This window comes from Anopheles coustani, chromosome 2, assembly GCF_943734705.1.
Source record: "Anopheles coustani chromosome 2, idAnoCousDA_361_x.2, whole genome shotgun sequence".
Classification (NCBI taxonomy): domain Eukaryota; kingdom Metazoa; phylum Arthropoda; class Insecta; order Diptera; family Culicidae; genus Anopheles; species Anopheles coustani.
In genome coordinates, this window is record NC_071289.1 from 871,660 (window position 1) to 887,352 (window position 15,693).

At 47.6% G+C, this 15,693-nt stretch overlaps 2 protein-coding genes across 2 annotated transcripts in view; both read left to right on the forward strand.

Annotated features, from left to right (window-relative positions):
• Nucleotides 1–14,071, forward strand: part of LOC131267355 (muscle-specific protein 300 kDa-like) — a 72,413-nt gene extending 58,342 nt beyond the window's left edge. Inside the window, exons 21-28 of the mRNA XM_058270214.1 lie at nt 56–6,955; nt 7,026–7,586; nt 7,665–10,630; nt 11,045–11,080; nt 11,246–11,878; nt 11,944–12,134; nt 12,828–12,906; nt 13,296–14,071. Of these exons, the coding sequence (XP_058126197.1) occupies nt 56–6,955; nt 7,026–7,586; nt 7,665–10,630; nt 11,045–11,080; nt 11,246–11,878; nt 11,944–12,134; nt 12,828–12,906; nt 13,296–13,542 (11,613 nt within the window). The 3' untranslated portion in view covers nt 13,543–14,071. The remainder of the gene's footprint in view (nt 1–55; nt 6,956–7,025; nt 7,587–7,664; nt 10,631–11,044; nt 11,081–11,245; nt 11,879–11,943; nt 12,135–12,827; nt 12,907–13,295) is intronic.
• A 424-nt stretch (nt 14,072–14,495) lies between these two features.
• On the forward strand, nt 14,496–15,642 carry LOC131265637 (luciferin sulfotransferase-like). The gene is made up of 3 exons (XM_058267922.1): nt 14,496–14,653; nt 14,715–14,894; nt 14,957–15,642. The coding sequence occupies exons 1-3, from the start codon at nt 14,496–14,498 to the stop codon at nt 15,582–15,584; spliced, it is 966 nt and encodes a 321-aa protein (XP_058123905.1). The 3' UTR covers nt 15,585–15,642.
• The last annotated feature ends 51 nt before the right edge of the window (nt 15,643–15,693 follow it).

A 15,693-nucleotide genomic window follows, 5' to 3' on the forward strand; every position in this document is an offset into this window, starting at 1 on the left:
AAGCCCAGGAAAATTATGAAAAAGTAATCAATAATCTATTATATTCCATTTGTAGCAAACCTTGAAACAGCGCGAGCAAAGGAAGGATGAAGTTCGAGATTATCTAAAACTGTTGAAAGAAATGGAAGGATGGCTTTCAGGCACTAGCATCCAGTTGATGGAGGTAACAGAATGTAGTACAAAGGATGATGTGAGACGACGGTTGGCCGAAGACAGTGCAGTGCTGGCGGATCTGCGCGAGAAAGAGGCTTACTTAAAGGATGTGTTGAACAAGACGGAACCGTATCTTGTGTACAGTGATGTTAGCGATCGCACGGCAACATTGCGTGAGAATTTAACCATTTTGATACGAGTGCTACGTGAGAAGGCTCTGATACTAGAGAACAACATTCATCGATTATCCGTGCACTTGGATCCACAAGTGGAGGCTCCAATCACGGCACTGCATACGGTTGATATAGAAAGCCAAACCAGTCCTATGGCGTCGATCGAGCCCGTACCGTGCACTTCGTTGGTGCCATCGGTGGATGCAACAGTAGCTTTGCCAGTGAGTGTGGCCACTCAAGAATCCTCAGCACAGACACAGCATGTGCAGGATCAAACGACGGATAACATTTTGATCATTCAATCAGTCGCCAATGGTCGTGAGACTGTACAAATATCAAACGTGCCACGTATGTCGTACGGGTCTGTGGAGCAGCAGAAGGAGGAAGCGATCGTAGTGGAGGCAAAGTACACACAACCTGGCGAAGGACGCGAGAGTGATCGGTCGTCCGAATTGTTGGTGCGGAACATTCCCACCCAGTTCGAGACCACTTTCACTGAGCCAGATGATACGACGACCGAAATCATCGTCAATAAGGATGGTTCGAAGATGATCACTTTGAGGAAGGTGGTGCAACCAGCCCAATCGATCGAACCGACGGCATTAGGGAAGGCCTCGATTGTCACTTCGGTGGACATGGCAGTGCAGCCCGTGTTAGATGCTACCGAGAGCGGTGGTGGTCTGGTGGTGGATGTTGAAGGAGTTGATGTCACGCTGGAAGAGAAAACGGTTGCTGACCCCGAAGAGATCCAACGACAGGAAGTGGCAGTCAGCGAAGCAATCGCTGTTGAAGAAGCGGCACAAACGGTCGTGACGGAGGTTTTGGAGGAAGTGGAGAAGCAGGTGGTTGCTTCCCAGCAGCAGCAGCAGCAGACTCCGGTCGTTGAGCAGCCTGAGGCTCTGTCGCAGGTATTCGATTCACATCCTCAAACCGCACCAGTAGAGTTGATTGCTTCTAATGTTGAGTCACGAACTAGTACTAGTACAATATTAGGCGCTGCTACCGAAGCTGTTGCTGCCGCTACTGATGCCGTAACCGATTCCCTAAGCCTTAATGAACCACTTACAGCCGGCGATCAGTTGATCACTGCGGAAGTAAAGCCACTTGAGCCGGTCGAGGACATCTGGCCGCCATCCGAGTACGTGTGTACTGCTAAGGATGTGGAAAGATCGATACCAACCTCGCCTGAGCATCACGCTATTGCTGCTTCCCCAGCACCTGAGATATCTGAAGATCAAGCACAAGAGGCAGCAAAAGTATGGCCGACTAGTCCCGTGCGGGGCTCAGATTATATTGAAATCGAACCAAATGTATTACAACCCAGTGATGCAACTGTTGTGCCTAGTCAAGAAATAATCGTTCCAATCGTCGTTCAAGATGATGTGTTGGAAGTGGTCGTTGCAAATAGAGAGCAAGAAATCGAGGTCCCCATCACACTCGAAAAGGCCCCCGAATGGGCTGCAACAACGACGACTGTTCCCGTACAGATTTCGGTTGAAGAACCACTAGAAGCAACACCTGCTGCGACTGATAAGCCAGAGAGAGTACGTATGGATGAGGAATTGGTGGAACAAATAGTTCCCGTATCTGAAATAACTGAAAGCAAAACCGTTGAAACTCCCGAAGAAGACGTATCCAATGCTACTGTTGAATATACGCATGCGCAATCACCGCCAACAGTTGAAACCACAATCACGAGAACTGTGGACACGATAGAGGACACCGATAGTAGTACGACAGTGGTCGAAACCGTAACATTGGTTACTAAACGGATTACAGAGGAAATTATCCTGCTTCCGGAAGAAGTGGTCGATTCTAACGCCCCCGAAGGTGACCTCGAAGACGAAGTGGTTGAAGAACGAGTTACCCGTGTAACGACGATCGTTGAAAGGATTTTGGTTGCAGAAGAAGATGAGACCAATACCATCGGGTTCAGCGAAGAATCTACTAGCGAAAGAACAGTGGCGATACGAGAAGCTGACAATGAAGGTCCATCGATTGAAACTGTTGAGCCTGTACCGCCCCATGACGAAAACAAACTGCAGGTACAGGTAGCCTCGATTGGTGAAACACAAAGTTCGTTGACAGTTTCGATGACGATGGATCCAGCAGAGACGAGAAAGGTTAGCGTCAGTCTGATTGAAATAAAACCGGTAACGGAGGGGTCAGCTGAAATGGACATTACGAAAGAACAGATTGATGATCTGGCAGAGTATGAGGCAGTGTCCGTATCAGGAGCGGCTGAAATTGACCCCGGCTACGAGGCCGATAAAACAACCGCTGAAGCAGATGGTGGAGACGAGGACAAAGGCAAAAAGAAACGAAGGAAGAAGAAGAAGGGAAAACATGAGAACGAAAAGGGTAGCAACACGGATCAATACCAGCCGCCTGTAGAGGACCATCCGAAGGAGCAAGACATCGCAAGTGAAGCCACCGAACGTTTGTCCTTGGCACAAGAATCAGAACAGCGTTTTGATTCATATCAAAGCTTTACGGAAGATGATCAGCACCAGGTCAGCGCGGTGAACGTGATGGAGGAAGGCGTGGAGACGGAGATAGTAGAAGTCCCTATAAACATCCAGGAAAAGATCGTTGTACCAACGGAGGTCCTCGAAACAGTCTACCTAGAGGATGTTCAACAGCAAACCACTCCAATCGAGTTTGCTACCGAGCCGAAGGACTCTACAGATGTCGAGATTGAGAAGATCACCTCCGAACGGTTGATGGTACCGATTGATTGGGAACAGAGATCGATGCAAACATCTCCGGAACCGGATGTGCATCGAACGTCGCAGCAGACATCGCCGTTTACGATCATCGAAGAGGAGGTGAAACCGGTCGAAGTGGAAACCAAGGAAATACAGACATCTTGCGTCGAAGCAATAGAAATGGAAACCCAAACGACACAACCACAGTCGATGGTGCAACAAGAATCACAAACAGAAGCGGTCGATGGTGAGAAGGAAGCCGTACGAGAGATCGATACGGTTGATACTTCCAATCAGACCGTGTCTGTTGTCATGAAAGAGATGCAGCAACAAGCCGACAATACGGAAGAGATTGTTGGCCCTATTTTGGGTCAGATAGTGAGGGAAGTGGTGGATCCAACGTCGTTGTATACACCCCAATCCATGCAGACGAGTCCGGTGAGTTTCGCGGAAAATGTGGAACACCAGGCCCCGCTGGAGGTGGCGAAATCGGACGAGAGCGCCCAAACCATCGCACCGGAACAGCAAGATGCGTTCGTTGAAACCGATGTGGTGCAGTATGAAGATCGGGGAATCTCTCCTACGGTTGAAACGCTGGAGGTAGAATTGTCACCTGTCGCACCGGTAACGACCATTGATTCCGCGATGCAAACGAGTCCAATGCATGATGTTGCGGCCGTGGAACAACCGGTAACAACGAAGTATGAGATTCAGGATGAGATTCTCATTCAAACGGTTGCTCCTTTGCAACAGTCCACCAACCTGGAAAGTACGCTTATGCAAACGGAGCAGGTGCCAACTGTTGAAATCGATTCTCAGACCGTTCCAGTTGCCGTGACTGAAATTACCGAAACAGTCACCATAAGTACTCAGACGAAGGAGGAAGCTTCATCGATGGTGGTACCATCGGCGATCACTGAACCGTCTGGGGAAAAGGAAGGAAAGCAATCGAAAAAGAAAAAGTCCAAGAAATCCAAGGAAAAGTCGATTCCGATTGAGGTGGAGGTTAGCACGCAGATGATAGCACCTTCCAATAGTGGCCCAGGCATGCTCATTCCAGGAGCGCAAGGCCAAGAGACGGTCACTGTCACTAAAACCATCATTTCGGAAGGCACTGCGAGTGGCATTGAAGGTCGTGGTGACATCGATTTGAACATACAGGTTGAAATCGATCCTTCGTATGGGATGGTAGAGGAGCACCGAGTAGTTCCTGTTTCCGCTGACACTGAACCATCCACAGCTCTGACGTGTGCGATCAATGAATCGTTGGATCCGGAACAAAGCGTAAGCCTTCGGTTAAGTTTGTCCGACTACTTCTCGATCATAAAGTCGCAACAAAGTTATGCGGAAAAGTGTTTGATACCGTGGCAAGATATCAATCGGATGTTTTTGAACATGAAACCTTTTTCGGCTGTACGTAGCGATGAGCATCAACAGCGTGATAGTTATCGTACGATGGCATTGCGGCGGTTGACCCTCAAGGAGGAAGAAGCTGCGGCAGAGTGTGACGAGCTGGAACACGTGCTTGGTCTGTTGCAGTCGCACGAAAATGAAGCTCCAGTGCAGCAGCAACTGCTTTTCGAGGTAGTTGAAAGTGTAATCAAATCGCTGGAGGATGTAAATGATGGTCTGAGTGTGTCCCAGCTATCTTCAGAAGATCAACAGAACACTGTCGGAACGATTACCGTGGAGGATCGTGTAAAATTGCATCGCTTGTACAAAATCCGTTTGATCCGCATTGAAGAGCATATCGTACGGATCATCACGTACATTCAACGCTCGAAAGGTGGCCAAAACAAAGACGTCGATGAATGCTTCAAACATCTGTTGCGGCAAGTGCAGGCGCTCGAGCAAAGTGTTGGAGAAGAGGAGAGGAAGGCCGATGAAAACTCTACCAACATCCGTAGAATTAACGATACCATCCGAGATTTGTCCAATCGGCTAGAATCACTCGACGAAACGTTCCAAGAACTGTCGGTCAACGAATCAGTGCCCATTGTGAGTAAGCTAAGAACCCTGGAAGAAATCGACGGCAACTGTCGATCGGTGTTGAACGTGGTCACAACCATAACGAATGAGTACAACGCACTCGAGGTGAAACCGGCGGACGATACCAGAATTTGCGATGAGTTGGATCGAATTGGACAGCAGTTGCGGCGGCTGGAGAATGGAATCGTACTGGAAAGAAACAAACTGGTACAGCTAGCAAGTTTGGCGGATGAGTACGAGCAAACGCTGCTGGAATTCCAGGAGATAACGGCAGCGGCAGAACAGTTCATCGAGAATGAAATCGTCACGAACTCGCTGGAAGAGTTGCAGGAAGAGATGCAGAGATACCGCAAATTTTTCGTCAACCTTAACCACTGCAAGGTGATCCTGGAGTCGCTCGAGACGAATCTCGATCCGCTGACGCGCCAGAAGCACGCCGAACTGCACTCATCGCTTTACAACCGCACAAAACTGATCTTGGAACGAGCCGTGGATAGGGCGGGCAAGCTGGCGCTTGCCGCATCGCGCTGGACGGTGTTGGAGAAGGAAATGATAGCCGAGAAACAGTGGCTGCAGGTAGCACAACAACGGGTCCCCGATTTGAGTAACGTTTCATCGGAGGACTACGAGCGCTACATCACGATGTATGAATCGTTGGACCAGGACATAGGTAACCATCTGACCAAAATGCGATCACACAACGAAACAGCTCGACGCATGCAGGAGCTTATTTCAGCCCCAATTGTGGAGAAGGATAGCAACGATGCGTTGGTGGTTGTGATGCAACTTCAGGAGGAAGTGTCGCTATACTTGAGCCTGCTGATGAAATTCAAGACACACTGGCAGCGTTACAATGTACACGCGGATCGCTTGGGCGACTGGTTGGACGCATGTCAGGGTAAGCTGGCTTGTGTGAATATCGAGAAGAATTTGTCGGAAACATCGGTCGATGACATGCGCACGTTTTGGGAAATCAAGGCGCAGTACGAGGTGCTCAATAACAAAGTCTACAAGAATGCATGTGCTTCGTTTGACCAAGCGCTCAATACGATACCGGTTTCCGACGAGCAGTTGCAGCGTCAGTTGCATGGACAGTTACTCGACAATTGGTATGCTGTTTCGAGTAGAATCGGAGACATCCAGCATGACATTGCCGATTCGATGAAAACGAACACCATCCCACCTGGTGATAAGATCGCTTTCATAGAGCAGGAATTGCAGGAGATCGCACGCGATTTCGAAAGTAGCAAAGCGGTAATGAAGAGCCAGGAGGATTTGTACGCGTATATCGAACAAATACAGATGCTAAAGACTCGCATTCAACTAATCGATACGGAGCTCGTAGGTCAGTTTGCACTGGCCTTGGACTACGACACCGAGAAGGTGAGCGCAATATTCAAAGCTTCCCGCAGCTTGTCGATGCAAATCAACGAGGAGCTCGAGGCGGCCGAAGTATTCTACAAACGGTTGGAGGACATCGAAGCCGGTATCAAGGCACAGGAGCATCGCCTGTCTGAGATAGCGCGTGTGCTCGATGGGTGTAATGGCAAAGTGAACGGAAAACGGTCGTCCATCGAAAAGGCTCTGGCCGACTGCAAGGACTGCCAGGATGCACTCAGCCCGTGCTGGAGTGAAATGATGCGCCTTCGCCAAATGCTACACACGCTACCAATGAACCTGAAGGTTTCGGTGTCTCCCTTGCAAACGGAACGCGATCTCTCGACGCTGCAAAACATTCATAGTGATCTTGAGCGTCGCACTGAGGACGTCATGACGTTGTTACGGAACCGATTAACGCTGTGGAATAAGTTCCATCGCCAACTGGATTTGATCCAGGAGCATGTGCAGGAGACGGAGTTCATGATGGAGCTTCTGCAGCTGCAGGAGAGTGCAGACTACAATCGACTGCTGAAAGCCACGGAAAGGTTGGATGTAAGTTTCTGTTTCAGCTTGCTGTTTGTACCGAGGATTTTACTTAATTTTGCGTTTCACTCTTTCACAGACACTACTCTCCGATATCGAGAGCAGGAAAGGCATGATCGAAGATCTTCAAACCACTGCACAACCGCTCATTGAGTCTTCGGACGAGAGCGTGTCGTCGGAGATCCAGGAAACGGTACAGCAAATCAGCGTGGTTTGGGAGAACACGCGTGAAAACTTGCGTGATTTATGCGAACGGTACGAGAAGGCGGTTAAACTGTGGCAACATTACCACGATGTTTGCGAGACGGTGAAAGATTGGGTTAGCACGGAGTTTACCGATTACGATGAGCTGCGCCGTTTGGAAGACCTCCCGCAGGTGGAAGTATACCAGCAGGCCCTTCTCGATCAGCGCCAAGAGGTGGACAAACTGCGAAAATTGATTGGGGACATAAACGAGCAAGTGGGATTCAATATCGGCGACTCGCTGCTGGCGGAAATCGACGAATGTAGTCGGAAGCTTGAGGACATTGAGAAGAACGTCACCGATCATCGAAGCAAGGTGAACGATCGGGAAGCAATACGAGTGGAGAAAGCGGCCATTACACAATCCTCCCGAGGGCTTTTGGATCATGTTCAAGAGGTAACTACTATTTGTCCCATTACTATTAGAAAAGAACACTGTTTGATCAATTGGATGGTTTTTTCTTTTGCTTTGTAGAGCTTACAAAAGACCGCGTCCAACCAGCGCCACAGTAATGAGCATCTGTACGATAAAATTGTGGACCTTCGATCGTACCTGTTGAGCTTGTGCGCAACTATGGCCCGATTGAAGGAGATTCATTCTACGGGCAGTGGAAATCAGCAAGCGGAACGGGATGACAATGGAAACCTCCAAAACCTGCACTCTACATCACAAAACCTTCTCCAGGACACGTTCCAGCAGCACCAGGAGCTCGTGCAGCAGCTGGTCACCGGGTCGGACAACGATGGTCGTCTGCTCGAGTTCTGGCAAGAGTATCTGCAGTTCGTGCAGACATTCCTTTCCGAGGGTATCCCGAGCGACTACGCCCAGTTGCGGGCACATCGTGAGCAGTGTCTTCTGATCAGGACGCTGCTAATTAGTCTACGGAAGGTGTTTCTACAAAAGAACAAAATCAGCGTTGAATTGGTTGAGCGCTTCAACGAGCTGAACCAACTGCACACGGAAAGGATAGACCTGTTCGAGGAGCGAATCACAGAGATCGACAATAGGCTGTGGCACTGGGACAAGTTCCGCACGCTGGGTGGAAAACTGTACGACACGTTGGGACACATTGAGCGTGAAAAGTTTACTCTACAGCTGGAGTATATCAACCTACAGGAGCTGCCAAAGTTGATCGGAAAAGTGAATGGACTGCTGGAGCAGTTCCCCCGTATGGAGGGTGACCTGAGTGCCATGAGCCAGGAGCTGGCACAGCTGTCGCTGTACACGAAAGACGAATGCACGCTCGTTGGAATGCGCGGTGAGATGGGAAGAATAGCGGAAAAGATTGGCAAACTGCAAGATAACGTTGAGACGTGGAAAAACTTCCTTTTCGGTATTGACGAACTTCACGCGCGGTTCGCAAAGCAATCGTACGATGTGCAGAATAGTTTGCACGAACTACAAGAAGGTCTGGATGAGCTGGAGGCTGACGGACGGGAAGGAGTGGGTGGGTTCCGAATGGATCACCGTATGAGCAGCGCTCAAGCGAAGCATAATCTGGTTAAAAACCACCACGTGCGTCTGAACTCGGTTCGTGAAAAGTTGGAAGAGGTCGGCCAGCTGCAGGCAGAGCTGAAGGTATGCATTAGCATATTCGATGTGCGACGCTTGCACAAACGTGTTTGGATGTTGTGGCAATTGCACAGCAAACTGGAGCAACGTATTGTGGTGCTGGTGAAGCGTACCGAAGAAGTGATGCGCAATCGAAAGTTGTTCTCCGAACACTACCGATCACTGACCGACTGGATGAGGCAGTTCGAGAACAAACTGAACGATTCCAACAAGTACGAATCGTGCACGGACGACCAGGAGTTTATCCGCACCCTGGAGCAATCCATGCGCCAAGAGTTGGCACTGAAAGAGTACGAGAAGGATTGGTTAACGTCTATGGGTAAGGATTTGCTTGCTAATTGCCCACCGGAATCGGACGAACACTCGGAAGTGATGGGCAGCTTGGAGAAGCTTCATTCACAGTGGGATTATCTGTATCAGTTGTGTCAAAGCCGGTCGCAAAAGATAACCGAGATCGAGATGACTGTTCGCTCGTTGGAGATTCGCATCGCCGAAATAAAGGCGTGGATGGTAACGATCGAGCGCGAGCTACGGACGCCTTTCGTTATCGACAGTTTGGAGAAGACGAACTTGGATCGTTTGCTGGATGACTACGAGAAGCTGCAGCGCTCGATCGAAAGCAACAGTGGGAATGTGGCTGAGGTGTTGAACCTCTGCGAGTTGTTGTTTATCGACGTGCAGTCCTGGAATGTGCACATCAATCGGATTAGCATTCAAAACGATGCGAAGGATCTGGACTGGCGGTGGAAGAGCGTATGCATGGAATCGGGACGCCGGAAGCAGGATTTGCTGGCGCTATGGAACATGTTGCTAGAGTTGCAAAAGATTGTCGAATCCCACCACGGCTGGGTGGCCGAACAGGATCAATACGTTCGGCAGCTGGAGGAATCGTTGGCAGGGCTCGATGGTGAACAAATGTCCGAGGCGCTTGAGACAATTGCCATCCGCAGTGGCGATATTACTGCTCAGGAACCTATCCAGTGCATCATGCGGAAATTGTACGTTTCCCTAGCCTACAGCGAACGAGCCTCGAGTGAAGGATTGAACTTCATCACCGGAACGGCACACCAAATGCTTACAGTTTGGGAACGCCTACAAGTGAGACTCGGTACAGTCCGCACGGAGCTGGAGCGGTATCGCTCGGAATATGGTACCTTCGTCGTGGAGTACGAACGTATAATTCTGTCACTGACCCAACTGGACGTACAAGTGACCCAGCTAGAACACATTCCTTCAGCTCAGGAGGTCTTTGCAGATCGATCCTCCGAGTCGCAAGTGCAACATCTCCGTGAACTTCACAACGAGCTGTTGCTTGTAGTAGATCTGTTCGAGAAAGAGGACACGCTAGGATCAAACCTCCTGGAACGGCATTCCTCGAACAACACAATGACGGAGGACATCCGCCAGAAGATGTCCGAATACCATCGATTAGGTAACAGCGTCAAGGAGCGTCTTGATCGACTGCTCCAGAGTGCAATTGAGGCACACGAACGCAACGAAAAGGAGGTGGCCGTGCAGGTGGACACATTGCGTCTCGGACGAAGTGAGTCCATCACGGCAAAGGATGCCTACCGTTACCAGCTAGAGTCGGCCCTCACGGAAGCAGGCGGCAACTTACAGAAGCTGCAAGAAGCGATCGATGCGATCAACGCCAACAACTTTGTTTCATCAACCCAGAACGTGTCGAAGGCTTCGGCTGCCTGTGAGTCATCGATAGAACTGATCAAACATCTCAGCACGCTACTACAAACGGAGTGTCAAGCCAGTGCGGACGAAGCTTTCAGGGAACGTGTGGCAGAAGAGACGAATCGCTATCAAGTCTTGCTGGTGGTATGGAAGGAAAAACAACAGACACTCGAAGATTCAAGGTATGTGGCAGAAGACAACGCTTTTATAACAATTACTTTGTGCGATTGTCATGTGCTATTTCATATGAATCACATCTGTGTAATTATCATTGTTTCATCTGCTGTTTTATGGAATCATCATTATTTTTCAAAATTTCTAAACGCTTTCTCATCCCTACATTTCTCTTATTTCTTTCTTTTCCATCTGTTTCTTTCTCTCGAATACATTACGCTATTGATCATATGCGCTCGTTGGCATGCCTTCGACATGGTATTGGCATATGGCTAAACGAATCATGCAACAACCGCACACATGCTCTTTGCACACAATGCCGAAACAAATGCAAAACACTCTCTACTGCTGTCTTCCTACCACTCTACTTGATCATCATGTTGGTTTTCTTCTACTTGAAAACGCCTCCGTCGCATCTGCAGGATCTTTCCTAATGCTTACAATTTTAACTGCGTGCAGTAAGTGTCATACCAATCTTTTTACTTCATTTCGATCAAAACGAATCTACACGCTCATTCGTGTTGCTGTGTTCTAACATGATCGTACGATCGAGTGGAGTGAAGTTGTATGCCGAGGTGCAGAGCAGTTGAATGTAATCGATTCTTTATATATATCCCCTTTAGCAATGCGGACTACCTCACGTGTCCTTTGTGTACGAACCGTAACTGGCAGCAGATCGATAACGATTTGTGGCGCTTGGAGCAATGGCTGTCGATGGCCGAAGCATCCCAGCGGAATCAACTCTCCACCCCTCCGACTGACATCGACGCTTTAGAGGATACGATACAGGACCATCGGGAATTCTTGCTCGATCTGGACAGCCACAAGAGCATTATAAAGTCTCTCAATATCGTCGGCGAGCATCTGGCGATGCACACGCGTGACACCGATCGTGCAGCGAAACTGCGTGAGCGGCTGCAGAAGAACAACCGACGGTGGGAAACGGTGTGTGCCGGTGCATCTCGCTGGCAGTCGGCATTGAACAGTGCCCTAATGGAGAACCGCGAGTTCCATCGTACGATCGCTGAGCTAAGCGGTTGGCTGGAGCAGACGGAAACCCGGATCAAGGCATCGGAACCGATCGATCTGTCCAGTGACCAACGATTGGTGGAGAAGAAGTATCGCATGTTCCGCGAACTGCGCGCTGATTTGATGCGCTGTGAGCCTCGAGTGGTGAGTCTGCAGGAGACGACTTCCCAGCTGACAAAGTACGTCGATGCTAACAAATCGGAAAAATTCGACGAAGTGTACGCCAAGTAAGTAACAACAGTAGGACTGTAACGAAAGGGATCGCAACTTTAACATGATTTCATTGTTCTAGGTTAACCGACTTAAGGTTACGATTCCACTCAATTCGGCGACTGGTAGAGATGTATATCATCAAAATCGGCGCATCGTTGGGCTACGATAGTAGCACCTGTCTGGCCGAAGTTCCGCCATCGTCTTCCTCATCGACGACGTCGCTGTTTGAAAGCCATTTCGCTCGGCGCCGTCTTACGCAGGGACAGCAAGCGGAGGTAGGTGCAAGCGAGGACGCATCTCGATGTGTCATTCTGTGAGAGTATTCTTGCCACCGCCACCACCTCCACCTCCATCAAACCAAGATCCCAAACACCTCCAACTTCCATCGAACACCACCACGGCGCGGTGTCTTCGGCATCGTCGTCGTCGTCGGCGGCGGCAGGCCGTCGCAATTTTAGTCGCACAATGTGTATCAGTAAGTAGATAGAGATCTGCACGCCAAAAAAACCGCTACATCGCCAACCAGTACCACCGATTTTTACCATTAAACAACCTGTACAACTTTATGGAGTGCGTAACGATCACCACCACCATTGAAGGTCATTTGTGCTGTAGTAAGCTGTAGATATATCCTGGCCATCATCGACACGTGTGAGACGAAGTAAAATGAAAATTGGCACATTTTCACCGACAAACAACTCTGAACGGTATCAGATCTGTTGGTGTAGTCTTCAACATTTAGTCCCCTCCTTTCCCGATCCTTTCGAATGTCCCTTCATCGAATTCGTGTTCCATCGTTCTGTGTGACCATCATCTGTTACAAGCTGTAAGGAGCCTACAAAGCCGATTGGATATTTAATCTATATATTGTTTCGTTCTTTCTTTCTTTTCTTATATTTTTTCTTCAATTGAACACGTTTTCGGCTCCCCGTTTCGAACACGATCGTATCTGCCTGTCGTTGAAACCGGGCCAACAACAGGATGGTATCAGCAGCACCCGAAACCATCCACCACTATCGACGGCACATGATTCCAGTTCAAAGTAATGACTAGTTTTCATTTTATTATCTAGTTTAGAAAAAGTTCAGTTCCATGTTTGTCGGATGTCACTAAGCTATTTTTGATGTATTGTGCGTAATAATTTGTGTTGAGTAGATAACTGCTTATATACCAATTTGAGATCAAGTTTACGTTTTAGTAAAGTAAATTTCAAGCTAGTCAGATGCATAATTCGTAAACAATAAGTTTTTTGAGCAGATAATCTTTCAAGTAAATAGTAATTTATCGTAAAGTTTTGCTATGCCTTTAACTGTAGGGAATTGTTCAATCTTATCTGTATTAGGAACATTAGGCAATCTATAACTGAAGGAATTTAGCTTGTCGTGTATGTCTGCTTGCTTTAATCTCACATGGGTCCATATGTTCTTACAGCATCATCGGCAGCAGCGAGACAGAAGCAGACGACGATGTTATCAACACCACCATCCTCACGCGAAGCTATCGTTTCTTGGGACGTGTCATTCGTGCCTCGTTGCCGATTCAAGCAATGCTGTTATTGCTGCTCGGTGTGGTCACTCTCATGCCCCACGGTGAAGAGTATTCCTGCACGCTGGCTAACAACTTCGCGCGGAGCCTGGAACCGATGCTGCGCTATCCGAACGGACCGCCACCAATCTAGCGATCGAAGCCTAAACCCATCCTTTATTCCTTTCCCCAATAATTGACTACGATTTCCTCTGTTACCACCGCAAGATGCGGCATAAATAAGTGCAATTGGGGTTTACTCTTGCCTGGGGGGTTGTCTGTTTGATAGTAAGACACTCCACAGTTAATCGAAACATATTAAGATCGCGATGAAACTATTTAAAATTGCGAATAGTTACGCTTAACTATAACCACATACTTAACCACAACTGTACAGTTTTTATTAACAAAATACGAATTAAACTGCACTCATACGCTATTAGCTAGGTATATTTGAAGGACACGAAAATAGGCATAGTTTGCGAATGAAATTGAAGATAAACTGCTTGCTGCAAGCAACTTATCTCATTTATCTCTTTCTAGTTTAGTTTGCTACATATTTTAGATGGTATAGCATGAAAATACCCAACATAATTCCATATATATTGCATTGAGGGTTATTATTCTTAACCAGTTGATATTTAACATTGATTCTAGGTAACGCAAAGAAAATAAAACTATTATTTTCCGAAACATAAATGTGACGTTTTTGCTACAATATTCGAAACCCTGAAACACGTAACAATTCAAAATCGTTATACTTAACTCAATATTAATTCATGACTGATAATAAATATCAAACCACGATTTGATGAGAACATGCCAGATGAGCGCGATTACGTTATTCCTCCGATAACAGCTTATGGAACGTTTTGTGGGCAAGATGAGATAACGAGAATCTCTTCTACAAATATTATGGTTCAATGCATTGGATGCAAGGTTCTTGGTGGCCTTGAAGTGGGTATATATACGGTGCTGCTCAGCTAAATGCATTATACGAGCGGCATTTCTCTGGTTGCACTCGAGTCGTGAGGTTGAAAGTGATAAGCAAGTGTGCAACGTAACTTCATACAAGCGAAAGCATTAGTCCCGTAATCGTCGAAGAAGATGTCGTTTGAGTACATTGAAATAAGCGATCCATTGTACGTGGAGAATAAGGAAAAAAATGGAGAAGACGATTTTATCATGGTTCGTGCCAAGGAATGCAGTGATGTTCCCATTTCTATACCGGATTGGCAACCAGAAGCTCATTGCTTTACTACCAGGTTAGAGTGTGTTGTGTATCATATCGTTGAATATTTTATATAATGTGTTCGTTTTGTATAGATTTAAAAATTTGGAAAAAAGTCTTCTGGAAGCGGAAGTGTATCCTGACGACGTGTGGGTTTCTTCATACCCGAAAAGTGGAACAACATGGTGTCAGGAGATGGTCTGGCTGATTTGTAACAATCTTAACTTCGAAGCCGCTCGAGCAGAATCATTGCGAACCCGTTTTCCTTTCTTCGAGTATGGTTATCTTTTAATTCTATTTGTAGAAATGTGATAGTAAATCTTGCTCTTCTTTGCAGTGTTGGCTTGATTCACGACACGAAAACGTGCTCGTTCGAGCGTGTCCGTCAGACACCGCGCCCACGTTTCATCAAGACCCATCTACCGGTGTCGCATCTTCCGAAAAGCTACTGGAAAGTTAAACCGAAAACAGTGTACATCAGACGAAACCCGAAATCGGTGGCTGTGTCCTACTTCCATCACTCTCGTGGCATTTTTTACAAGGGAACAATGGAGAATTTTATTCATTCCTTTATGCGCGAACATCATTTCTACTCACCCTATCATGCCCATGTGATCGAGTATCACGAACTACAGGGTTGCGATAATGTGCTTTATCTCTCGTACGAAGAAATGAAACAAGATTTACGATCCGTTATCGGAAGGGTTTGCGCGTTCTTTGGTAAATCCTATAGCGAAGCAGAGTTGCAGCAGCTCCTCGATCATCTTTCGTTTGAGTCTATGCGTGAAAACCGTGCCGTAAATTACGAAGATCCGAATGTGCCGCGCGTGGATGGTTCACGTTTTATGCGTAAGGGGCAGTTGGCTAGCTGGAAGGAGGAGCTTCCACCGGAACTGATCGAGGCGCTTGACCAATGGACATTGTATAAAGCACCGAAAGAAGAACACAGACTTTTGTTTCGATAAACGCAATAGATGTGAAAAATAGGAAACGGTTGTAGTTCGAAACTAAAAATATCTTACTATGCGCCTAGCAGGTATGCAATAGACTACACATAAGAGAAATAGAAAGGGA